The sequence below is a fragment of the Dicentrarchus labrax genome, unplaced genomic scaffold, assembly GCF_905237075.1.
Source record: "Dicentrarchus labrax unplaced genomic scaffold, dlabrax2021, whole genome shotgun sequence".
Classification (NCBI taxonomy): domain Eukaryota; kingdom Metazoa; phylum Chordata; class Actinopteri; family Moronidae; genus Dicentrarchus; species Dicentrarchus labrax.
This window is the reverse complement of record NW_026136707.1, coordinates 6,397,407-6,423,543: the sequence shown is the minus strand read 5'-3', so window position 1 is coordinate 6,423,543 and position 26,137 is coordinate 6,397,407. Positions and strand designations below refer to the sequence as shown.

General features: G+C 40.7%; 1 protein-coding gene across 2 annotated transcripts in view; it reads right to left on the bottom strand.

Annotated features, from left to right (window-relative positions):
* Positions 1 to 17,755, bottom strand: part of slc9a1a (solute carrier family 9 member A1a) — a 28,896-nt gene extending 11,141 nt beyond the window's left edge. Inside the window, exons 1-4 of one of the 2 annotated variants that reach the window (XM_051406246.1) lie at positions 16,574 to 17,755; positions 4,845 to 5,317; positions 2,829 to 3,079; positions 74 to 291 (exon numbers count right to left, since the gene is read on the bottom strand). In XM_051406246.1, the coding sequence (XP_051262206.1) occupies positions 74 to 291; positions 2,829 to 3,079; positions 4,845 to 5,317; positions 16,574 to 16,865 (1,234 nt within the window). In that variant the 5' untranslated portion in view covers positions 16,866 to 17,755. The remainder of the gene's footprint in view (positions 1 to 73; positions 292 to 2,828; positions 3,080 to 4,844; positions 5,318 to 16,573) is intronic. The other variant, XM_051406247.1, reaches the window with a different exon arrangement.
* Positions 17,756 to 26,137: the final 8,382 nt, after the last annotated feature.

The window sequence follows — 26,137 nt, the reverse complement described above, 5'->3', positions numbered from 1 at the left end:
GCTACACACCACAGCAGGGCATAAACTACATTTATTTGAAGAAGTTCTGAGAAAATACTGAAGTAGACCTGACCTATGACCCGGGCCACCAGACAAAGAATGACAGTGACTGTGACGAAGGTCCAGTTCCAGTTGTGAGGTCCTTCCACTGTCGCCACGCCCAGAAAGATGAAGATTAGTGTCTCACTCACGCTGCTCCACATTTTCAGGAAGTACTTGATGGTGGTGTGGGACTTGTGGGATATATTGGCCTCCACATAGGGTCGCATCACCGCTCCACATGCTATTAACCTGGAAAGACAGGAGTCAAACATTTGCTTAGTTGACAGGTAACACATTTTCATAGATTCCTTGTTTGCAAATGTATTTGTCATCCAAAAGGAAGGAAGCTAAGTAAGATTAATTCATACAAGTTAGAGGGAAAAGCTACTTAAGAAGAAGTGGTGGTTTGACATAAGTCGTCAGCAACAGTGATAGAGTTTTCCATTACAGGAACACTGTAGTTACCCAGTTTAACACGTATTATGGAACGTGACACCAAAAAAGACATCTCAATCCCTGTCTGGTGACCACTTCTCTGTTCCATGTCATGCAATGTTTCCATGTCAAAAATGTGGAGGCCAGAAATGAACGCCATCCATGTCCTATAAGCCGCAGCAGCTGCTCAACATTCACCCCCCACTATTCCTCTTCCATGTCAATATTGGTCTGGCTCTCAAGGCTTTAGGCAAACAGTAAAAGGAATTCACATCAGTAAGCTGTTTCATTTCTTCTTTATAAACAGATGATATTAAAAAAACTTGAGAAATCCAGTTTTTGATGTGAGGTGCAAGATAGCCACAGGCTTTGGAAGAGATTGTCCTTGAAGCTACACATCCCTTGGCAGTGACTCAGCGGGGAGACTCAGTATATCATCACCTCTTGTCTGCAATATCAATAACTCCTAGCATCTTAAACAGAAAAGGGATGGATACATACTGGAGGAGCTGATGAGAAACGACACCTCAGGGAATGCTGGGATGCCAGTAAATTCTGGCATGTTTTAGGTGCTGTTAGATCAGTGTAATTCATTATACCACTGGTTATACAGGTTGTAAGCTGCAGTTGAGTTACTGTCATAGGGGAATAACAGAAATAGATTTTCCCTGCAGTGAAAAAGTTGTTGAAAATCCATGTAATAAAAATATGTAAGACAAGAGGGATGTCCCTGAGAAAGCAGGAGAATTTTACAGTCAGAGAGCAGACATAAAACACTAGATACTCAATTTGTAAATGCTGAACTTGTATGAAGTCACTAACAGGGTGGACCAGTCTTAGGGATTCTAGATATATGGTCATTGTTCTGACATGATTCACCATTTTTATAGAAAATCAGGAAATGGGAATGTTTGTTTTAAATGTTTAAAAAAAATAGGTGATTCAGTTTTCAATGTGTTATTCCTTATCTTTCACACAGCCATTGCTTTTTTATTTATGTTCACACAGCTATGAAAACCAACTTACAAAGTGGCACTTTCTTGATATAGTCCATAACAGTGAAAACTCTATCTCTATTTCCCTCGAAAGATACGCACAGTAATGCTTTGCTGAGTTTTCAAATTAATCTGCACTTGCAGACATGCGGTTATTTAAATGGTGTAATACTCTCCACCCCAGTAAAAAAAAAAAAAAAAAAAAAAAAACACAATTTAAAACTCTAAAGCATGTTTTGGAAAGCAGAAGTTTTTTATGTGATTTATAGTAAATAAGCTAACTTTTAACCAACAGGTCAATGTTTCCAAAATAGGTGATTCAGGGTAAATTCAAAAAGAATGGATTGTGGCCTCTGAAAGCACCTTGAATTGCACATCACTTGCAACAGCTATCTGCCCAAGGTCAGATTCACAAAAGATATTGCGCTAATAATATTACAGAGCAAACACGCCCATAACCTTTTGCTCCTGAATCCAATTTGCTCTTATTTTGCATCTCATAAATGTGGAGCAGTAGTAGACCCAGTTAAATTTGTTCTTAGACTGTACTGAAGTATCATCAGTACATCAGTAAAACATGTTAGAAATGCTGTTGCAAAAACAAAACTCCACTCATATCTTAAAATATCTGATTTGAAAGAGAACTTATTCTTATTAGAATTATAACTATTCTAATGATGTATTAATTCCCTCTACTCTTTCATTTGTTTTTCAGACTTACTCTTGGAGTGTTTTCTCAGAGTGATTTTTGACTCTGTGCTCTCCCTCACGCCTCTAGGCACATGGAGATTTGTTTTCTCTCGAGTGAGTAACCAGTGTGTGCATCTGTGCGCATATGATGTAGCCCACTGTGATGATAATTTTCAGCTTACTGCGTGTGGCTATTAGTGCTGGTGTTTGTGAATTGGACTATTTTTACAATGAGGCTCATTTGAGTAGAAAGGGGCCAATTTTGCACCAAATTGACATACTACTCAACTAAAATACGTTTTAGTTTTCTTTTTGTGTTATTTATGCAGGTTTAGCAGCTGTAAAATAAGTACAGTTCAGTGTGAATTCGCCCCTCAGTCTACAGCCACATTAGCAGCTCTGTGAGGCTGTGCTATGTGCTAAATACCAACATCTGCATACTAACATGCTCACAATGACAATGTTAACATGCTGATGTTTAGCAGAAGGGTGCAAAATTAATTTATTTGTGCATCAGCCAAATGGCTAGGTAGTGGTCAGTTTTACCGGCCATTCAATTGATGAAGTCCCTTTTGTGCATTCCTGTATGCATTTCCACTGAATCTGAAGAATAGAAATCTTTAACACGCTAATGTTTAGTCTATATAACCACCCCCCCAAACTTACGACATGATGCCAGAGAGGTGGAACATCTCAGCTGACAGGTAGGCCATGTAGCTGTACACAAAGACAAAAAGTGGTTCGATGACACGGGTGTGGGAGGTGAAGCGTGAGGTGAAGGCGGCCAGGATCCCGTAGATGGCTCCCACTAGCACGCCACCCACTGCAACCACCAGAAAGGAGATGATTCCCAGGAAAACATCCATCACCGTCACTGAGCCAACACCTGCATACTCCTCAAACAGGTGGTATAACACCTAGGAGAGGGAGGAGGGGGAGAGACAAAGGGGAGGGAAAGAGTGAAGAGTGAAGCAGATTTGGCATCTAAAATGGTTACATGTTGCACAAAAAATTAAAAACAGGGTAAATGTCACAGATCACAAAACCACAACCAAAGGTCCCAAAGCATGTGACATCATCAGGAAGTCAAGTCAAATGTAGAAGTTTCTCATTGCAAAACAATTATGTCAGACTTGTGTTTCTACGCTGCTGGGAATTTGCAACAACAAGGAGTCATGGCGAAGAGGAAGAAACAGTCGAAAGAGTGGCCTCATTTCATGTAGGAAGATGACATATAAGAATACATATTTCTACAGGAAATGGGATTAATTTCCAGGAATGTCATGTATTTAACACTCCACGCACAACAAGTCACTGCTTCCCAACCGAGCTGCACGTCTGTCACTGAGCATAAATATCCTATGTTATAACAACATTGGTGCCCCACAGTACTACTTTAGAACCGGTTCCAAATGAAGCAGCAGTTAAAAAGTTCAACAGGTTAAACAGAGTTTTTGCACACCTGAGTCACATGAATGCTTCTTTCTACTCTGTTTCTACACTTTGTTCAAGACAAGAGATAATAAAACTGCGGCATTTTTTCCCCCCACATTGATAAAGAATCGGACTGGAGAATCGACAGTGCCATTGGTATCAATAAAATCTTCAATAGCCATCTGTAGTCATATTAGTTTTTATTTTCCACTGTTTTGTGTTACCACAACTTTATTTAAGAGTAGGTTCTGTAGTAAAAGATAGATAGATTTGTTGTTTAAAACACTACTTAGCCAGCAAATTTAAGTTTTCAGGTTCTACACTGGACTCAACCCAAACTTAACTGAACATGTTTTTTGCATATGTTAAGACTGAGCACAGCCTGTAACTGGGCAAAGGGAAAAGACAACTACACAATTTGGCTTTTGCTAAATGGATAAAAAGATTCTTAAAGTTCTGTACCAAGCATTTGTTAAGTATGTCACTATGGGGATATGCAGACTCCTGTAATGCCAGACAGCCTAATCAAGCACATTTACTGCCAAGTGCTCCCAGGCTGATGAGCTCCTCTGGCTCTCACCAGAGCCTGTGCTCACTGATGGCACAGTGCCGTCTAGGTTGTTTAAGTGTGCATGAAGCAAAACTTGTAGTTGAACATATGACCTGAAGACAGTGGCTTTGTTGAATGAGCGTGCAGAGTATTTGGGAATATACTGAGGAAGACTTATGGACATATTTAGCACAGTATTCCCTGAGACTAAAGTTGGTGCCTCGGATAGTGTTGATACTAGCATTATTGGTAACTGGATACGGTAGATGGTGCTGTTTGGGAGCAGGCCAGCTAACAGCTGGTGTACTGTGAATTGAAGATTATTGTGTGGTGGCTAGTCACTGGATCACTTGCTGTGTGTTGACAGCTTAAGTCTATTTGAGGTTAGAACAGAATTCAATTCAATTCAATCGACCACCTGATCTGATGACAACTGCTACTGACTGCTGAGCTAAACACCAAAGTTTTCATTTGTGTCTTGATGCTCTACATATAGCGACAACGTTGAGGTTTAACTGGACATTAGAGTTACAACTTGCTACAAGAATGCTACTACGGGCTACAACCAAGGGCTCACGCCTCAGCATATCATATGTCTTCTTGACAGGGAAATGCATGTAATCTAACAATCAACTTATTAGACCCACAGAGGAAACAAATGCATTTTCTCATAACAAATTGAAGTGTGAAAGGCTCACCACAGTGACAGCATCGTTGAGCAATGATTCACCGAACACCAGGATGTGCAACAGTTCGTTGATATGGATCTCCTCAAACACAGCGAGCACAGCGACAGGGTCCACAGCTGAGATGATGGAGCCAAACAGCAGGCAAGGCAGGAGCTCCAGCTGGTGCAGGATGGATGGATTGCCTGGCTGAATCTGACACACAGCATACAGCAGGCCTCCGACGAAGAAGGCGTTCCACAAGGTCCCCACAACAGCAAACATCAGGATTGTGCCCAGGTTCTCCATGAAAGGACGGATGGGCAGAAAGTAGCCAGCATCCAGGATGATGGGGGGCAGCAGGCAGAGGAAGAATAATCTGGAGTCCAGAACTGGAGGGACCTGTTCTCCAGCTAGTTTGATGAGACCCCCAACTAGCAGGCCCACCACAATCAAAAGGCAGCTCTCTGGCACAATGCCGGACAGCCGAGGAATCAGGTGGAACCCTGGGAAAATAGATGGGGGGGAAAAAAAACGTAAGATGCAAAGGCATGAACAATAACAGAGGGACAAGAATGAGGAAGTGATTTATCTTCATATTCATTGCAGGTTTCGTTTTAGGCCTTAACAGTATTTGTGACTCAACCATATGAGAGCAATCAGCTGTGACACACTGTATGTACAGTTTGTATGCATCAGTGTCAATTTCAGCATATTAATCAGTATTCTGAGTTCATATTTGTTAAATGTAAATACTTTATGGTATATTTAAGTGGTAGCTTTAGGTTGGGGAAAGAACTGAATAAATGTACTGTATTAGTTTTTGGTTTGACAGATAGCTAATACAGTCTTGAATGACAAAATGGAAATATTATGCAAAACGTTTTTCGTAGACAGATCTCACAGTTCAACCAGTCGAGGCCTCAATTTAAATACATTTCCCATGAGCCGACATTTAGGCGATGAGACTTTACAAAACATTGATGCCAGTGAAATTAACTTTCATTTGCCTTCTTGTTTGTGTACTAATCCAACTTCGGAGGAGTTACGCATAATTGAAATAACCCGTTGCAATTACCTGCTATTGCTTGAGGGCTACATGACTTACATGTCACGGCACAAGCAGCTCTGCAGGAGAGTGCCCGGAGACCAGAGACTGTTTATGTTAATGCTTTTACAAGCAGTAAGGCCTTGTTTACACCTGGCATTAACATGTATCCTGGGTGATCTGATCACAAGTGGACAGTTCTAAGTACAGGTACGTAGGTCTTTTAGCAATGTGTACACAAATGTGTCTTGGGCCACTTTGAAGGACTGCCTACTCAACTGACATCCTTCAAGCGCACACAAAACATGCAGTCTAATTTCCATTTGGTTCACTGTAATGCAAATCACATGTTTGGGCTCTCTCACCTGCCAAGATAAACAGCAGATGTTTGTAAAAACATGGTTTGTCTTCCCCGCTGAACTACTAACTGCAATATCCTCAGAGTTTTTTAAAACATTAATTGCATATTCTGAGAGTTGCTGAGTGAGGAGAAACTTTACAAGATGGTAAAGATGGAAAATGTTTACAGTTACACTGAACAGTAACCAATATTCAACGTCTTTGTGACCAGTCCCAGACTCTGTTTGGCTCTCTTGTCTTTGACAAAGTCTTATTTAATTGGGCCTACTTATAAATTAGGCAAATGTCACACATTAGGTTATTTCTTTCTAAAACGCTGTCCATTGTGTCCCAGCATAATGGTCTTTGCAAATGATGTGTTTTTTTGCACATACAGCAGGAAAGAGAGATCCGATCACAAGTCGTCACTCGAGACGCATTCTAAAGCCAGGTGTAAACTGACGTACTTTCCACGTGTGATTGGATCACCCAAGACACATTATTACCAGACTCTTACTGCTTGACGAATGAAAGAAGCTGTTTGACTTGAGCTGATATGGGTCCACAAATATCCTCACCCTGAGCTGCTGTGAAGCTTCACAAGGCTACACAGTGAGGTGACAGGACAACTGCAACCTATGCATAAATAGTTAACAAAAGAAGATAGACTTCAAAGAGACAGCAGCGTGAATCCCATAGTGAGAAGTCTTTCCCCAGCTATATTTACTGTACACTACAGCAGCAGAGGGACTTGAGAAGTCAATTTCCAGATGGCGGTGTATCAACTGACGACATGGTGCATTAACAATAACACACAAACAGAAATATGAACCAGATAATGCCACATGCTCCCATGCAGGCTTAACTATTTCATAGGGGTAGACAATATACGAGATAAGACATAATGTAAATAGTTATTATCATGCCGAAACATAATCTGGCAGGGGCAGCACTGCAAATAATTATTGCACTTCTCATTTGACACATATTTGGAATTTCAGAGTTATGCAAAATCGCTGATAGTCGACGCTGGCGTGTGATAAATGCTACCTGCTTTGGATTATTTGCCCCAAAAGGACTTAATGCCCTTATGAATGACACATTTAAGACCTGTATCTTGCCATCTGTGTTTGTTTATAGAGACAGAAGCAGAGGAATCAACATGTCGTGCCATGTCAACAAGATGCTTTTCATATCTGCCTAAGCTACACCCTATTAGATGGAAATATGCTGTCCACCGCCACCTATAATTTTAGATTTGAATGGTAACATTCACACAGAACGTTAACCCATTGTGCTGTTAGAAGCTTGGATACAAGCACCCACGCGGCACATGTTAAACCACCACGGATGCATAGCTCTTTAGGACAAGGCTGGACAGTGCAATGACAGCAGCACCATCTGGCACAGTAGCCACAGGGTGTGTGCCTTCCTGAGCAATGAGAGAATTGCCGTGCAGGTGAACAGCTGATGCAGGTGTGGTCCAGTTTACTCACATTTGCACAAAGAGGATAGTGGAAGGGCTAATTATTATTCACTCATTAGCACATTGTTATGTAATGGCCAGGCCTCGCCAACATGCTGCCAGTAAACAAGCATTACCATTGCAAGTAAATAGATCATTTATAATTAAGACACATTAAGCTGAAATTATATTGAACTTTAACTTATTATTTCAGGGTTGTCTTAACAGTATGCAAACATTTAGAGTCAGAAATACTCTGTGGGAACACAACACATCTGAGGAAGGGGGAGGGCTGTTTATGCTTGGGTGGCTCGAGGACAACACTATTAGTGTTTCAGCACACAAGCTCAACAAGTGCATGACTGTGGATTATACAGCTGCATGCAGCTGTAGCTCAGAGGAAGGACAGTGAGGAAGCCTTTTATTTGAAACAGTCTAAGGAGACCTAATTTCCCCATCAGTGCTTTTCTCTTTTCAATGCACTTTATCAGAAAACAAGCAGCATCCACAACTCCACAGAGGCTTAATAGCCAGGTGGGTTAACAAAGATGTCCGTTGATAACTGCTTGAAACACAGTAAACTGAAACCTTATGTGATTTCCCCTAAAGGCGTATGTGACAGGCAGGATATAAATTCCACAGCTACTTCTGAGATTATCCAAAGCAAAATGTCTTCTTAGAATAAAGGATAATTATATCTAGTGTAGACTTCAAAATGAATGCTAAATTAGCACCATAAATTGGCTCATTAATATTCACAACACCTCAACCTCCTATAGGCTCTGTTACATAATTAAGAAGCTGTGTCTAAAAGTGACACTGAGACACCAGATTACACAAAAGGATGTCTGCACACCTCCAGTAAGCTCATTGGTTCCTTCCGAGGTGAATAGAAGAGACTACAGTGACAGGCCTTATACAGAAACAATACCCATATGAGTATTTTACATACAAATTCTGCAAGTAAGAGAATTCATATTAGCTGGCTATCACCTTGCTTCATTTCAAATGTGAGTAAAGAATTGCAAAGAATTAAGATATTCCCCTGTTAACAATTTGAATTCAGCAACACTTTGTATGTACATAAGGGATGTTACATGTCATGTTTGTAGCAATCCCCTTAAGGGAACACAAGCCTGTTCTGTCTGTTGGAAGTATTGCAGTGAAGGAACGTCCCTTATGGTGATTTAGAGTGGCTTCACAGCGCGGTATGCGGTAGTACCAAATTTTTTGTTGTTTTTGCAAATTACTTTGTAAGCTGTACAACAGGGTCATCTTTCATCTCAGTGTCTGTAGTTATCACTCTCCCTCCTCCTGCCTCCTGGGTCTGTGACCAGTTAACAGGGTTATTTGTTAAAGCGAAACATTAGCAAGTCACGGGATGCACACGCCACAGCTGTGGTGAATTGGAATAATTCACAGTCAGCTACGTGACCTTTTTGTGTGGTACTGTAATATTGGATTGAGGGATACTGACTAGCGCTGTGTTTAGACATCACTTCTGCTGTGTCACGTCTCTTCTGCTGTGTCACATCTCTTCAGCTTAGCCGCTCCAGGATGCTTTCTCATCTTAAAAAACAAATACTGAGCAATACGTGATGATGTGATGCCACATGCGGATGTGGTGGTGACTTGACATGCTCTGCTGTAGGCTTGTCAATAGGTATTTCATCATCATTATATCTACAGCGTGTGCATGGAAAATCACAGATAATGTAATGGACTATGCAACTATTTTCAGTAATGCCCACAGGGAATACTTGTAGTGGTAAACAGGGTTTTACAAATTCAAACACCAAAACACTCACAGCAGGGAGTGGCCTAGTTTTACAAACTTCCTCTGCTGTGAGCCACTGAGCAGCTCAAGTTTCATGTTATTGTAGATAATTTAAGCACAGGTTAATACTTATGATATAACTACCCATACGTTAGAGCTCTACTAAAAAGAAGCAAATATTTAGCATAAATAGGCCAGAATGAACAAAAAAAATGACAGGACATCAAGATTGACAGATTTTTTCCAAAAATTGAGCCAGAGTATCAAGTATCTGTGGGGTTTTCCTTTCAAGGGTTTCATGGAAAATTCAACATTATCCCATTACTTTTCCATATCATAGCAATGCCTCACAACTTACAAATATTTTAATATAAGATAAGCTGAATTAGATCTGTCACAGCATGAGCTCTTACATTCCTGAGTGCCTGTGTTTTGCACAAATGTGGTATTTCAGGCTGGTAAAACAGGTTGCAGTGAAGGAAATGTCCCTAATAGTGATTTAGTGGCTCAATAGCCTGGTAGGTGGTGATACCGCAATTTTTGTGGTTTTTGCAAATAACTTTGTGAGGCATATGACGGGATAATGTTTTATCTCAGTACCTGGTTGTACTTATCACCTGCACTCTACCTCCTGGGTCTGTGGCCCTTTTAACAAGCAACTTCCGGCTGCATAAAGTCACCAGTTAGTTCTGTTATGTTATGCGATACGTGATGATGTGACGTCACACGCGGTTGTGGGAGTGGCTTGCCATCCCCGGTGGTTGGTTTGTCAATAGCAGGTATTTCATTATTGCAGTTATTGCAAAACATTAGCCTGGTCATAGGCTAATGTTGAATCAATGGTTATAGGGAACATATTATTCATTGAATACCATGACATACCAGTCTGTCCAGAAGCTGTGGAATAATACACAGCAGGTCACACAGGTTTTTTCAGTTCTCAAGAAGGAAAAATACCTAAACGGTTTGAACAAATACAAGCTCTGCAAAGACAGTCACTTACACAAAAGCCTCAATAAGATGGGCAGTGTAGTCCTCGACGAAAGGCCAAACAGCTCATGACTGGATAGACTAAACATATTACTGCTGGTGCCTCGAGCAGGGAAACACTCAACAGTGACACTCTAAATGCCCCATTATCATTCATAGGTGACCAGGAGGGACAAGTGAGGATTGTGCATGCTGGAGAACCAGGAAGCAAATGAGACAAAAAGCCATACAAACCCTTCTAAATGTAAAAACTCTCAAAACATCCAGAACCTAGGGAGAAAAGGCTCAGTGGACGAAGCCTGACATGTCCTCAACCTCACTTAAATGGTGACAGTTAACACATTCTCACATCTCTCCTGCGTGACTCCAATTATGGCCTTCAGTGCTCTTCAAGTGAAGAGCCATACAATAGTAGATAAGATAGTGAAAAGGAGGGCAGTGATATTCAAAGACTAGCCCATGGCACACAACTACAGGGCTGTCAAGACATATGTATGAAGGAGATGAGCGCTAAGTGTACTAGCTGTATAAAAAAAAAGTATGCAACACACAAGGATTTTTATGCCACATTTTGAACTCTAAGGCAGTTGATCCTGGATGCTTGTCAATAATAGCAGGCACTGTGCCTTTGCCCAACTCCCTGCTGAGAGCCTTTATGCAACAAGGTTATTGAAAACCAGCAAAGGGTAACAGCTCTTTCACTTCTTCATGTGTACCCAGTGTCAGCACAGCCAGGCACTTGCTACACACAATCATTTCCAAAGCTAGGAACTGTGTCCTGTTGCCAGGTGACTAATTGTACACTGCTGGCAACCAGATCTGCTGGATCAAGCAAGCACAAAAGACAGAACACATTTAAACAGTCGCTTTGTTGAAGAAGGTGATTGGTCATACATACATTACCTTTCCTAGAAATCAAGCTGTTGAGAACTAGTTGGCCAGCTTTGCAACTAAACATACTGATGTTCCTAAGAACTTCAAGAACACCTGTATTTCAGAGTGATACAGGCATTGTTCTTGACAACAATGCTGTGAAAAATATGAGCCTTCGCGGGCCATTGTTTGATTGTATGATGCAGATCATTGTGCTCCTCAAGTTGCTTGCACAACACCAGTATTGGTTTGAATTATTAATAATGGCCTGCTGCTGGTATATTTCAGTATGATCCCTGGCGCCATATCTGTACAACGATACTACTAACTCACATGGGTGATTCCTCATGAGGTTCTGTGTTAACACCACAACACTTCTAACTGATCCTTACTGCACAAGCACATCTTCCACTATAACTACTGAATGAAATACAATTCAGTGACAGAATCAAATGTCTGTTACAAGCAATACTGTACTGTACATCAGCCTTTCTAGTGTCTGATGTTTCAAATCTAAGGAAAACAGACAAGGATTTGGCAAAGAAGGAAATAAAAGGACAAGTGTGGATATATACAGTAGATCCACCTTTGAGGTTGTCTTGTAGCTGCCAAGAGATAGTCTTATATCACAGAGACGGCAGCAATATTGTAGATAAGGCAGATACTTCTATGAAGGTAAAGAGTACAAGCCACTGATGCACCCATGATGTCATTTCTTAAAATAGAAATAATTTTCAATTGCTAAAATGTCCTCAGCCTCTGACATTTGAACTGATCATTACTTTTCGAAACCCTGTGATGCACGCACAGAATGGAGAACCATTAAACCAACTTTATGATCTCATCATACATAGTACAACTCATAGTGAAATTTGTCCTCTGCATTTAACTCATCCTCATAACTACTAGCAGCAGTGAGCAGCCCCTGTACAGCCCTCTGAACCAATGCCTTGGTGAACGGTACTGACTGGAGAATGAACCTAACATACATGTTTTGATGGGGGAGCCACTGTGCTGTCCGTATTATTGCTTTAGAGACCATCTACGGTACTTAAATGTCTTAGATATCAACAAAAAAAGAGAGTAATCTCATAAGAAGTAAGACATCCATTTATAAGATTATGTTTAGACATTGAATGGAGAACCAGCATGTTTTTTCTGACAGCTGCACAATGCAAACAAATTACACCCTAAACGCTGCTTCCAAACCAAGCAGCATGTCTGTTACAGAGAGTAAATATCCTATGTAACAATAACATTAGCGTCAAGCAGGCAGGCTTAGTAGATTTTCACTTTGACTTGGAAAACCTAAATGAAAACAAATACTGTAAATATAACCGGTTCCAAATTAAACAGCAGAGCTTTTGTACACCTCAGTCACCTGCACGCCTTTGTTCTACTGTTTCTACACTGTGTTCGGACTCAGAGATAATAAGTAAATAAAAAACAGTTGCATTGACGAGGCAGGACTTCTTTTTTCCACACAGAAAATTGATAAAATAATCAATTCCCATAACTAACCAACTAACAAACATACTTTTTTTTCTTTAAGAAAAGTAATGTGCTAAATCCCAACATAAGTAACACATGAAAGATAAGATGTGTATAGCTTGTGACACATTGACTTAAGCTTTACCAAGGGTGTGGGTTCTGACAACACACATCAAGTCTTTCCCACACAGGCATTTTAGATAAGGACACTAGTAAGGCCCATGTTTCTTAATGAGTTTGACAAAGCCTATAAAGTTGGACTCCAAAACAACAAATGTATTCACTTCAGAATCACAATCAGACATACTGACTCTACTTACTCATACAGAGTCATATGTCTTGTCAAAGTGTGGTCGGGCACTGATTTTATTGAGAAAATGTTGTGATTTAATAAAAAAAAAAAAAAAAAATACAGTGACTGTAGCAGGAAGTACTAGGACGAACACATACAGGTGGTCTGTGAGTGAAACTCAGTAACACTGATAATGTCTCCAACCTTAGTTATCATCAATTGTTGACCCTAGATAAAGCAATCCTTGGGTAGGACTCTAAGGGAACCATTTACTCTGCAAACAAACGAGCAAAACAATCGAACCATTCCTTAAATAGTGTTGATCCAAGTAATAATGGATCTTAGAAAATTAAAGTACACACTGTAAAAACTACATTTGACTACATTTATGTCTGGTAATTACAAGGCAAAACAGCCTAAAGCTTTTACAGTTCCTCATGTGAGAATCAGAAAGAACCACATGAAAGACAGACAAAACCTGACAGGGACTTTCCATTGTATCTGGGTAAAACAGATTACAACAATTAGTTAACCACTAATATATGATAATCCTATGCCTGCTGAAGTTACAATTCTGCGTTGGCATTGAATATGTGCAATATTTTAGTATACAACAATGACAAATCAGCTCTCAAAATCTGCATTTATATGCCCACTCACAGTGGAATGGCTCATTCCCAAAGCTCTGGATCTGTATCTACGCTGTCCTCCCAGGAATGAATGAGAATAGTCTTTCAGTATTTCCCTTGATGTCACTTCCTGCTGTCTGAATATACAACAAAAACACAAAATAATAAATTACCCGACTTTTCTAAAAATAACCAAACTTCCACTTAGGTCCTTTTACTTACTGTATGTGCTTGAACAGCTTTTGCTTTTAGACAAATGTACTGAGTTTAGCATATACAGCACAGTTACTGTAATTTGGTGCTTCACCTGTAATTACAAATATTAAAAAAGTTAATAATAAACAGAGCTTGTGTTGATAACAACCAGTTAAGTTCTTTATTCTCACTTCCAAAATATTCTTGACAATTGCTGTAATAAAAACTGCAGCACTGCTGAGAACATTGTTATAACTGTACTTGTTAAATCACTACAAGCACAGCATGGTCAGGCATAAAGTAAGATACTAGCAATCCAAAATGTTAATTGTTTATTTCACTCTTCACTCTATATAGCTGATGCTCACTCCCTTTTCTTCACTCGTACTTACAGGAATCATTGGGACTGCTGCCCAACTCCCACCACAACAAAAACTATAACAGCACCTCTGTATGTAATGTTGAGTGTCACACTGAAGTAACACACACCTTCTTGTCAAATTGTTTGGCCAGTTGTGAATTACAAATGACAGATGAGACAAACTAGACATGTCAGACATGTTCCAAGAAGCCTTTCTGGAAGGAGGGGAACGCTGGAATAAGTTGCTAAGTTACAAGGTGTGTCCCACTGCCCACTTATGCATTACTGGTGAATATTATCAGATCAAACCTAACCGAAAGGTCAATCTGAAAGTCAGTGCTGCATGGATGTTTGATAAGACTATGAACTATTTTAAGCCTGACTCCCTACTACAGGTGTACTCATTATTCTTTACAACTGCAGGTGAAGTCTTGTTTATGAGTGTCTTGTTACATATTACATTCACAAAACGAATGTGGAACAATGTCGTTTAGATAACAGCTTCTTAGCATTAATCCTTCCTGATTATAACTATCCTTCAGAACACACCTTTCCTCTAAACACAGAGATTAAACAAATGGATCACTTTATGACTATATAGTCAGCTTCCCGCGCCAATTATAGCTTTCGCCATAGGTCGATAAAGAATAGTTATTTCTGTGTAATACTGGCCTGTAGCCTAATTGCAGGGGCCAAAATAAACAAAATCTCATAAATATAAGGACTTTGCAACTGTTAGGGTGTTTTCTCAGTAAAATGACATCCCATGGGTTCTGGGTTACATAAGAAAAGCCACTGCATTGGGTATAATCAATCCAAGAAAAGTACTCATGTGAAAAATAAGGACAGAAAGGCACCATGCCAGAGACAGGGTTCCTAAAGAGATAAATGGACTGAGGATGGGCTTTTAGGCTCGTAAGATATTAGGTCTATGAACATGAATCAGATGCTGAACCGAGGCTGAGCAGTGTAGCCACATTGAATTACCCACAGCCCATTTTCAGCCATCCAGGGATAATCAAAGGCTTAAGGTCACCACTGTCTGCTGCTGCTGTCAGCCCACACACTTATCCAGTCCCAATTCTTTTCTGCCTCCCATCTGCTTCCTATACTTTCATCATTCATTTAACTAACTCTCTCCTTGTTCTCGTCTCTCATTTTTCACTCCATGCCCTTGAGCTGCTTCCCAACAGAGAGCCACCGGGGCCAGGGGGTCCCGGTCTGCCTGTCCCCTCCCCAGAGACACCGGGCTTCTCGCCCAGACACTGAAGGCTGTATTCTCCTCTGGCTTACAGGCTGGTGACTCAGTCAGGCCCCTGATGTCACAGGGAACTGACAAGCTGCTGGCTCTCAGAAAGAAAAGAAAAAGATAGCAGGGGACAATGCGGTGCTGTGGAAAGCACAATGCGAGGGGAGATTGATGATGCATGGAGAGACAGGAGAGTACATGGAAAAAGGAAAGAAAGGAGAGCACGAAGCAGTGGAGAGGTGAGGGTCGGCAAAAAAAAAAAAAAAAAAAAAGTAGGTAAACAGAACACAGTGAAGCAAAAGAGGAAAGTGAAGAGCTGCACGGTGTTTCAGTGTGCATCACACAGTGTGGTTCAACTCATATTTGCTTGTCGCTTTTGGGACAACGTTGTAAGGCTTTGGCTCACAATAGCGTAGCAGACGGTTCCCCTCCGTGTTGAAAACTTGCCAAATAGTTTCTGTCCCACATCCCAGACTGCTGCATTAAGCTGCTTAGTCATCACTGTAGCAAGGAGTAAGCACTAGCAGAAGACCACCGACAGATCTGATGAGTAATCTACGTGACCAGCAATATAGATTTACCCTCTGAGTCACCAATTGAATTAAGCTATTCTGGTCAAACTTGTTATCTCAGCACAATCGGTGGCATCTTTAATTGATGTGCAGAATAAAGGGCAGCAGGGTGCCCTGGTGGTCAGAGATCCTCCTATAACTGTAAAGTGATAAGTTTGTTCTTTCTGTCAATCATTATGTGCCCATCAATAGCCATATCTGCAGGCTTGTTATCTAAATCAAGACTTAGACTTTACATGTCAGTTGATTTATCTCTGCAGGAGCCATCTGAGTTCATAGTTTAACCCAGACTTTTTATTGAGATTGAGAACTCTACCTTTATTTGTTTTGATTTGCAGGTACTGGTGGAAAAAAACTGTATGCAAAAGGGACTAACACACCTACACTGACTAACATCTGCAACCATAACCTAACCCCTCAGCTAGCATTTCCTGAAAAGGCAGCATTAACATAACGTATGTGACATCAACACAGTACTCACCTAATTTCATTAAAGAGGCGAGCAGCACCCATAACGAGATTTCAAAAGGAGCCTGTATGTGGTGGTAGTCGAGGCTGAGCACAGGGAAAGGCTTTTTAGTGAAGTTATGCCCCGCTTCCTTCACTATGTGGTTGTCCGAATTTGCCTGGTGAGTGACATCCGGAGAGCTGGCAGCTCCGAGAGGAAGCACGGAGCCCTCCAGAAACACCAGAACCATCAGCAGGAGCAGTCCCCGCTCCGGTAAACTCTTACAGATGCCGGCCGGGCTGTGTGTACCTGTCCGCGAAGCCATGTTTGAAATGTAATTTGAAAAGAAATGAGTTGGTCAAAAAAAAAGACAGTCGGCTTGAGAACCCCAAACAAGTTCAAGGAAGTTGGATAAAACTTCGTAACGTCACGTTAGGTAACCAACTGTCCAACCGTTGAACATTCTAACTGACTTTAACGGCCCGTTCTTCTTGCCTATATATACAGGTGGGCTACCGTTAGTGGCGGAAACCGAACCAAAAGCCCATTCCGTCAGTCAACGGTAGCTAGCTTGATAACAGCGGGGCTGCTTGTGGCTCAGGTAAACAGTCGCACCGATACAGGCCGTTGAAAGAAAGCAGGAAATGTCAAGACGCTGTTAAGAGTTTCTTTCTTTCAGTGCTGTAAAAAGCAAATAAAAAAACATTTAAAAAAAAAAAACAAGCGGTGTTTCACAAGTTTGTCCGTGTTCTGTGTCACTGGCTATCAATTTCCATGTCGGCGAAAGATGTCATTGTTGATGCTGGAGGCAAGCGAGACACAGCAGGCATCCCCCTCCACGCCTCTTCTTCCCTCCGACAGCCCGAGAAACTCGTCCGTGAGGCGGCGGCGACGGCGGCGCTCAGATACTGACCTTGAAGAGAAGCCGCACAGCTGCCACTTTCGCATTTTGCCTTGTAAACCTGTGCATTTCAACTTTTTGACATCGGTGTCCGTGTATGCGGCATTGCCACCGTTCTCCCTGGAGGACAAGACCTTGGTTCAGAGGGTGGGTGGGGGGGTGTTTAAGCTCAGAGGGAAGATGGGGAGGGTGGGGGTAAAAAGACTCTGGTTGGGTGTGCTCCGCCCCGGCTGCAGTGGCTCGTCCTGGGTTGTCAACCCAAGTGGCGACTGCTCTCCTCTGCGCTGGTGTTTAGCTTCATACAACCTTCAAAACGCACACCCTTTCGCGGAGGTTTGGTGGATGGGAGGAGGAGAAGGAGCAGCGTGGAAGGGGAGGGGGATGGCCGACTATAGTGACACCTATAGGAATGGAGGTTTAAGGTGTCTTATGGGTACAAAAAAAAACAAAAAACCCTGCATAACTCCTGCTTCTTAAACACATTTCTAATTCACACATCTGCCCCTGAATAGGATATTTCAGTGTTGATGTTATTGTGATCGTATAGGGAAGATGTATGCCAGCACAGAGAAGTCAAAAGGCCAGGGGGAAACTAGAAACCACAGTCCGGAGGGTGTAGTATTTTTTCCCTCAAGGACACTTAAGCGTAATACTGTAGACCTTACATTGTCACCCTTAAATCACTGTCCTGTTAATGGTTTCTGTTGGCGTTTGAGCTCTGTTGAGAACCTTTAAATATGTTGGTTTACTGTAAGCAGCCACTTACAGGTCCTTAGCCCTAGTCTCAAATGATAGAAATTATGCCTTGAGGACACCGGTTCACTCCATGATCTGAATACTTATCAAGCATGATGTGACTTAGCATTGTGATCAGTGATATTCACAGTCTGACTGAGGAGTGGGGGTGCATACATTTGCAGAAATTGACCTTTTTAGCTGTAATAAAAAAGTTGGCTGTAAAGGAGATAGTGTTTGCCAGAGGTCAGGGGTCAGTTTCAGCCGCCAACCAGGGCCCCTTGAGCGGGTAGGCTTAAGATATTGCTCAAGGACTCATTGAATCAATGTTTAGTTTAGTCATACCAAATCACGATACTGTTTAGTATTTGTTCCTTGGTGTGACAGCTGTGGGAATGGCCTTTGGAAACCACTCGCATTGTAAGTTCAAAATTATGACTCAGAATTTCCAAGTGCACCTACTGGATTTAGCAACATATCATTTCCCTAATAGCAACAGCATTGACTTGAGGCAGGCCTGCTGTTTTACAGAGGTTCAGGTGACAATACAAGCGTATCAAACCATAAAGCGTTTGCTCAAAGTTGACCGTGAAGCAGCACAGGGACACCCCAAAGTGTATAAAGCCGAGCTGCGAACTGTGATAAGTCAATTTAAAGAAAATGATTCAAGCCAAAATGTCAAATGTTTGCTGGTTTCAGCTTCTTAAATGTGAGGATTTGCTGCTTTTCTTTCTCATATATGATAGTAAATGAAACACTTTGGGTAGTGGATTGATTGTAATGAGCATTTTATTTAGTTTTATATGGACATTTTATAGACTAAACATTGTTGTTGTTGTATCCCTTGGGCTATATGAAGACATTTAGTTCTTGCCGCTGATTTTTAAGAACCCAAACCACCCCTGGTTGGTCAATTTGTCTCAACTGTGATGTAACATGAAGTTACAGTAATAACTGTTGAGAAGTGGCTCCACCTATGCATCTAAACTGCCTACACTTCCCAACAATTAGGCCAGCAAGACCAGAGGTGAAGACAGACATTGCTTGATTATAGTTTTGTGCTCAAATAGCCGCTTTCTGGAGTTTTCCACAAGGGGATTTGCCAATGAAGAGAAAGACATTAAGTGTTCTGAGGGCAAACTGTTCAACAAATATGGATTAGACAATGTCTAGTCTGTCGGGTGATCTGAGGTGCAACATTAATAAGATACGGTCAGTGCTGATAACAGCGTGCTGCACAACACACACAATGAAACACCGTCAGAGTCAGAGTTCAGGCAACAAAGAGTCTCTGCCGTTACTCATCCTTGTCTCTCTACATCTTTATCACTTTTTATTACTTTAAGATGTTTTATGTTTTACAGCCTATTGTTGTTGGGCTGCACAGTTACCACCATACTAATAATCTACATCATAATCAGGATAACTACCCTTGTACTGTGGTCACCACTAACTCCTCTGGTGTGTCCGTTAGTATACAATAAATCCACATACTTTATTGTTTTATATAATAACAGAACAGGAAATGATGCAATGCGTATAGTAATACATGTCAAAATGAAACTGCCACTGCAAATTAAACCTCATAGGAGAAAGCAATATGTCTCTAATCAACTCTGAGCACTTTTTTTTAGCGATTTCTACCAACAATATTCAATTTATTTTACTTTCTCTAATAGTTTGACATGTCAGAGCAGGAAAAGCAAGCAAAATAATAACATTAATGATGGATGAATTTCATTTAGCTGCTTCAGTTTCTGACTCCTGCTGGCTCACTGTCATGACGTACTGGCTTACTGGGAGCAATTGTTCAAAACACTTGTGCTTTTCCCACGATGAAAAGTCAAAATGCCTGCTGTGAAAATGTTCCATTTTATTGAGCTGCGAGTAGGACATCCATTTCCACAACAGAACACACAATTTCAAGGGGTTTTTAGTATTCATACAGGCTGGTGTGGTTTTAACAGGCCACTTTGTTCAAGTTACAAATGAAAATATACACTTTAACACTGCTCAAGAGGTGTTTTGAGGTAGGCTAGGTTAGCCATTTAGAGGCTATGAAAGCTGAGCCTATCAATCTGGTGATTATATTAATGATAATAGCTGCAGCATAACACGTCCTTCTATTTTATTACAATGAATGGCTGCAGGATCACCAGCAGCTTGCACTGTTTGAGCTTCATTATTTGTACTTGTGCATGTCTTTGTAGGGGCAATGTTTGTTATTCTGATGGTGCTACTGATGTTGACACTTTTATCTGTATCTGACAGTTTATTATGTTATTGTGTGTGTGTTTGCATGCATGCCTGGTTTATATTCTGGTGTATGGTGGTGCTGGTTTGTATTGCTCATTTTAAGACAATGGTCAAATGAATGACAAAAAGGCTCTGTCTTTCTCTTCCGTGTGGCTGAAAAACAACTATCTGAGAGTTGTTTTCTCTTTCATTTCTGTCTATTTATAAGTCGGGTTTATGCTGTACGTATCACTGTTGCACAGTGACTCTGCTATAGAACACGTATACCATAACGAGCATGACTTTACAAACCAATTTGTAAATTAACCCCCGTACAAAAACAAGTGGTAACCTCTGTAAAGTCCATGTTGGAACACATAAATGCATAACCTACATCTGCCTGTTGTGGTGAGGTTGTGATGCCAAGAGCTTTGCTGCACGAACTCAGATTTCTACAACATGATTCCAAACTTCATCAAACCCTTAGAGAAAATAATAGGAGGCATGGTGCTGTGGTTAGCGGCTATGAGGGAAATTACTCAGGAGGTCCGAGCTAAACACATGCCTGGCCTATCGTTTTTATTCTAAGACTTTAGCAAAATAGAAAATGTGCTTTGAGGGCCAGATGAACCAGAAGCCCTATGGGTTCAATGCTGTAGTCAAGGCCACGCTGCACCCTACATCTGGAGCCAGAAATTCAGATTTGATCAAAGATAAATTGCACTCTACTAAAATAAATCTCGAGCCTGAAGAAAAAGGAGTCACATGTTGAAAGCTTTGTATTCATCCAAGATCGGACAAAAACAATTTTATTGAACCCTAGTGACCAAGCCTGCAGCCCAAAGCTTATTTGCTTTTGCTTTTGGGAGGCTTTCTTTCATATTCCTGAAGCTAAACAAAGTCTCAGTGATAGAAGTCCGTTTTCTCCTCTGAACTGTGCAATTACACAATTTCAGATCATAAAAACTGCACCAGCTCACCCTGACCCCAAAATGGTTTATATGTCTTCTTTGAAGTCTTTTTCTGCGTTTATCTGCAGTGAGTTAGTCACTGTGTCTCCTCCCACAAACCACACAATGTGGAGCAAAACAAGTCAATTATCACCAGGCAGCATTTGAATCTACATAAAAAAAAATGGCTGTAATTTTTACTATTTCCATTTCCATCAAAAACAATGCAATTTACAAGCTTTGTGGTTTGTGACTCTTTTATTTGTTTATTTGCCTTTACGTTTGTTTCATTTGGAAAAAGTGCTCTAATATTAAAACCCTGAAGAGTGTACAGAATCACATTTATTCAGATAAACAACACACAAACAGGCAGCATAAGGGCTAACTGGGACCTTAAATCCTGCTTTACATACACATGCTGGTTACCGAGGAGTCAGATTAAATCAATAAATCATGCACCAAATTTGTCAATCCTCTGCTCAGAAAACTGTCTCCATCACTGATGTGTTCCTGGCTGTACTGTATCAACATGGCTTTTCAGTAGAGGCTAGCCGCAGGATCCAGCGCTGTCACCTCCTGGATTTGCGACAACGACCCAGCAGGAATCTGGGATGACATGACGCCATCTGGTATAAGCTCTGTAAATGATGACGAGCTCTGACAGCATGTCTGTCAGCAAGGACAGTAGCAAAATATTTTGATGGTTTTAAATGCACACTGTTGGACAGAAGTGGTAATTTGAGGATTCGCTGGGCAAACAGTCACTTCTGACATGGAGCCGAAGCATCTGGATAATGTCCAGCTCTCTCTTTTTCTCTCTGTCTGTCTCTCTCTCATAGGGTCCTTTGCTGCAAACCCCCATTTCCTCTAAGCCATTGCAAATATCACCGCTCTAACTAATGCCAGATCACATCATGCTTAATAAGTATACAATAGCTCCTGCAGACCACTGGTGTCCTTAGGGTATTATTTTCATCATCTTAGATTAAGGCAGAGGCATATTTTCATAATTATGGCCATGTGGTCATGGCACGCTAAGGGGTCAGACAGTGATCCACATAATGTCCCTGGTGTAATGGTGGTGATGGCTGCTGAGAATCAACGTGACCAGTGTGACGTAAATGTTTTCAGCAGCAAGAATTATCATAATTTTGAGCATGGAGAAATACCACATACAGCAGGAGGTCTTTTCTTCACTTGCAATACGTGTAGTGTGGCGCTTCCTATCTCATAACTGCAAGGGTAACACCCAGTAAAAATTACTTTACTTTTGTTCAGCATGTAACATTTTTAACACGGAACATCGCTGATTTTAGACATCCAAGTCTGTTTACAGGTCTTGGAGAGTACTATTACATATGCAGTTGTAAAGCATTATGTGGCTCCAGAGGGAGCAGCCACGTAAATCTGATAAATGTAGTCAAGTGATTTCACTTGAGTCAGTGGTTGCAGCTGAACACAAAGTTTGAAAATGAATAAACCCACTACTCATCTCTAATTAGGACTAGCAGCTACATTAGCTGCTACCAGCATAACACACCTAAATCTCTGTCTGCAATCAAGTTACACTGTGGGTTTATAGAACTGACTTGTTATCCATTATTGACTGTAGTCAATAAATAGTTATTTATGAAACCTTACTTTGACATGAAAATGATCTTATCTCTAAGCAAAGTCTAGACTTGACGTAAGTGATTTTCCTGCTGGTTATGTAGGGGTATTGCAGTTTGGGACGCATATGTGCCTAATCCAGTGATTCATTTCCCATTTTACAAGACAATATCTCTGTTTCTGCTGCATGGACTTTGTTAATTTTTAAACTGGCCATTGTGAGTTAAGTTATTATGTTATAGGATTGAGGAAATTGGTGATGTACTCTTTTGATCACTATAAAATGTGGTTTGGTGCTCATTCTTTTGTCTTTCAGTGTTTCCTCCTGTCCTTGGCTCAAACTGCAACACTTCACGTCAATGCAGGAAATTTAGCCAACAAATAAGGAAGTTACAAGATCAAACAAATGAATGTATGTAATTTCTGTGGTTAATTTGTCATGGGTTAACACCCACCGCCTCTCCACTGCAGCATGACATTTATTAATTTGATATCTAGCTTCTCTCCATCCTCCCCTCTCCTTCCTCTGTTTGTCTCTCACTCCCTCCTGTCTCCTACAAATATCTGGTTTCTGCCTAAATGCAGAATGTATTTCAGCAGACACTTTTATTAAAAAAACAGCCTGACTCACTCAAACTGTCTTCTGCTGCAGCACAAACTCCCAAAGTCAACGAGATGTCATTGCTTGCCATTGGGAACATGTGCAGATACCGCTCTCTGCCTGAAGGTGGTGCCATCATTCAAGACATATAAAATGACGCAGCACGCATTTCAAATTCTGTTCACACATCAACCTAAGGATAGGTGACAGTAAAAACTGGAGCAAATGTCATTATGACAACAGCCATTTAGGATATTACACTCGACAACCATTAGGAACTGTTTCAGCAAGATTATGTTGCCAAGAACTGAGTTTTGAACTCACTTCTATGCCTGTCAATGGGGTCCAGAGACAGTCTATGGCAGGAACAGAAACAAAATATACAATTGTATGAAATAGCCTTCTAAAATATAAAATATTTATAAAATGATAAATTCAATTCCTTGAGTGAGGACAGGCTTGAATCCCTGAGCAAAGATGCGCTTAATATCTAAATGGTGTAAATCAAATTCAGATGGGAGCCATGTGGCCTTACCCAGAATGAAACATCACATGTTGTTTTCCTCACACACACACTGTTTTAATAAAAGTCTTTTACTCCACCAGAGCCAGACTTTGCTCTGTGCTGTCAGGTCGAGGTTTCCAAGGTGTTCTTCTCTTTGTGTTCCAGGCAGACCTTTTGGCTCCGGGGCGAACCATAACTCTTACCTCATTACCATGAAAGGTGTGCTCGCTCAGCGATTCTGCCCAGGTCACATCTGGCACCACCCAGAATAGACGAAAGGGGGAGGGCAACACACTTTGAACTTCAAAGCAGGCAGTAAAATATGCTTGGAGGTATCCCACTGTATACACACATGACATTGTATTCAGCTGAGATTGAGCACTTGAGAGGTAAGGCATCTCACATGCCACCATTTATGAATATTTAAATTGCCTGCATAATTTAGAGCATACCAGAACACTGATTATCTTAGTGGACATGGATTATTTTAATCAGTGAGTTTGTTTTATGTCATAATTTGTCAGACTGTATACTTAACCTGTAGGGGGGCCTATTAATTCCAAAGTGTTGTTTGCTAGTGAACATGTGCTAGAGTTATGACTTCATCCTCAAGGCCGTGGATGAGAGGGAGACAGTGAATGGCTTACCGCAGGCTCGTCAAGGCCAGTTGTGATATGAGCTATATATCGGTAACCCTACAGACTGAGAAAGAGAAAATTCAAACATAAATAATGTAAGACAAAAAAAAGAGCATCCATTCTCTCACTTTTATACAAATACATGCACACATTGGGCATTAACTGCTGCTCTCTTCATACTTCACAGACCCACGCTCCACCCACAAACACACACATTACATCACTCACAAAGTTGTTGGTGCTTAACAGTGTTCTGAGTCAACCTTTGCTCCCACAATCTACAACATGAAAACAAATCATCCTCTCCACTAGGTGTAGCCAGCCAGGAGGAGATGTTCCAGCATGTACCTTGACATGGTGGCTCTGTAACTCAGCACCAGTTTCCATGTATAATTTACCACTGCAAGAAATTCCTCTTTCATGTATTATTAAACAGAATAACCCGTCATTTGGACTCAGCACTGTTTTAACTGTACAATTATGTCCACATAGTGCTGAATGTTTGAGACTGGTGGAGAGTTTGTGGATAGTGAAACTGAATAAGACACACAGTCATATGTTATAATGTAGGAGGTCTCAACAAAGCCTGTGGATTCTATTTGATTCATAGATTCTCTGTTTATTATTAATGTAACTATAACTCGTATTTTGGACATTTAATGCACAATGAAACTTTGTTAGGAATATTAAATTATTAAAATCTGACAGTAAAATCTATATACAGTTTAGAGTAGAATCACTTATAGGCTACAATTAACACAATTGTCACTCCCAGAGGTCCAAATCTTGGTAACTTTTGTACTTGCTGCTCTTGTTTTGGTTGATTTATTTTAAAGGAACAGTCTGTAGGATTTAGTGGCATCTAGTTGCCACCCCCTGAGTACAGCTCAACCTTCGAAGCATGTACGAGAAACTACAATGGCTGTGAAACATGTGAAAAAAATGGCAGACTCTACTGATGAGAGCGGTGGGAGTTAGCCAAATCAAAGAAGTTTTAGGCTGGAAAACCAAAACAATAAGCTGAAAGATGCTAAAGTGCTACGTAGAGATGAGGAGAACTGAGGAGTCCTGTGATAATTCTCGATTGGATCATCACTATGAGAGATCTCTTTCACAGTACACATTATTATTTACAAATACTCAATTTTGATCAGTGCAGCTTTAAAGGAATTTCATTTCAATTGGTTTGAATGGGGTAATTTAAATGTATTATATTATCCACTCAACAAATTCTAATTAGTTATGAAAATTCTTCTCCCAATTACTTAATAGACTGCACCATCTCCTGTTTAATAACTGTAAACAATATAAATCATAGCAGTTAAACAAGTTTAATATTAACAAGTGCTTAATGCAACTTGTTTGTCATATTTTAGCTTGTGGTAGTAAACTGGGTTTTAATTGTTTTCTGATTACACTAT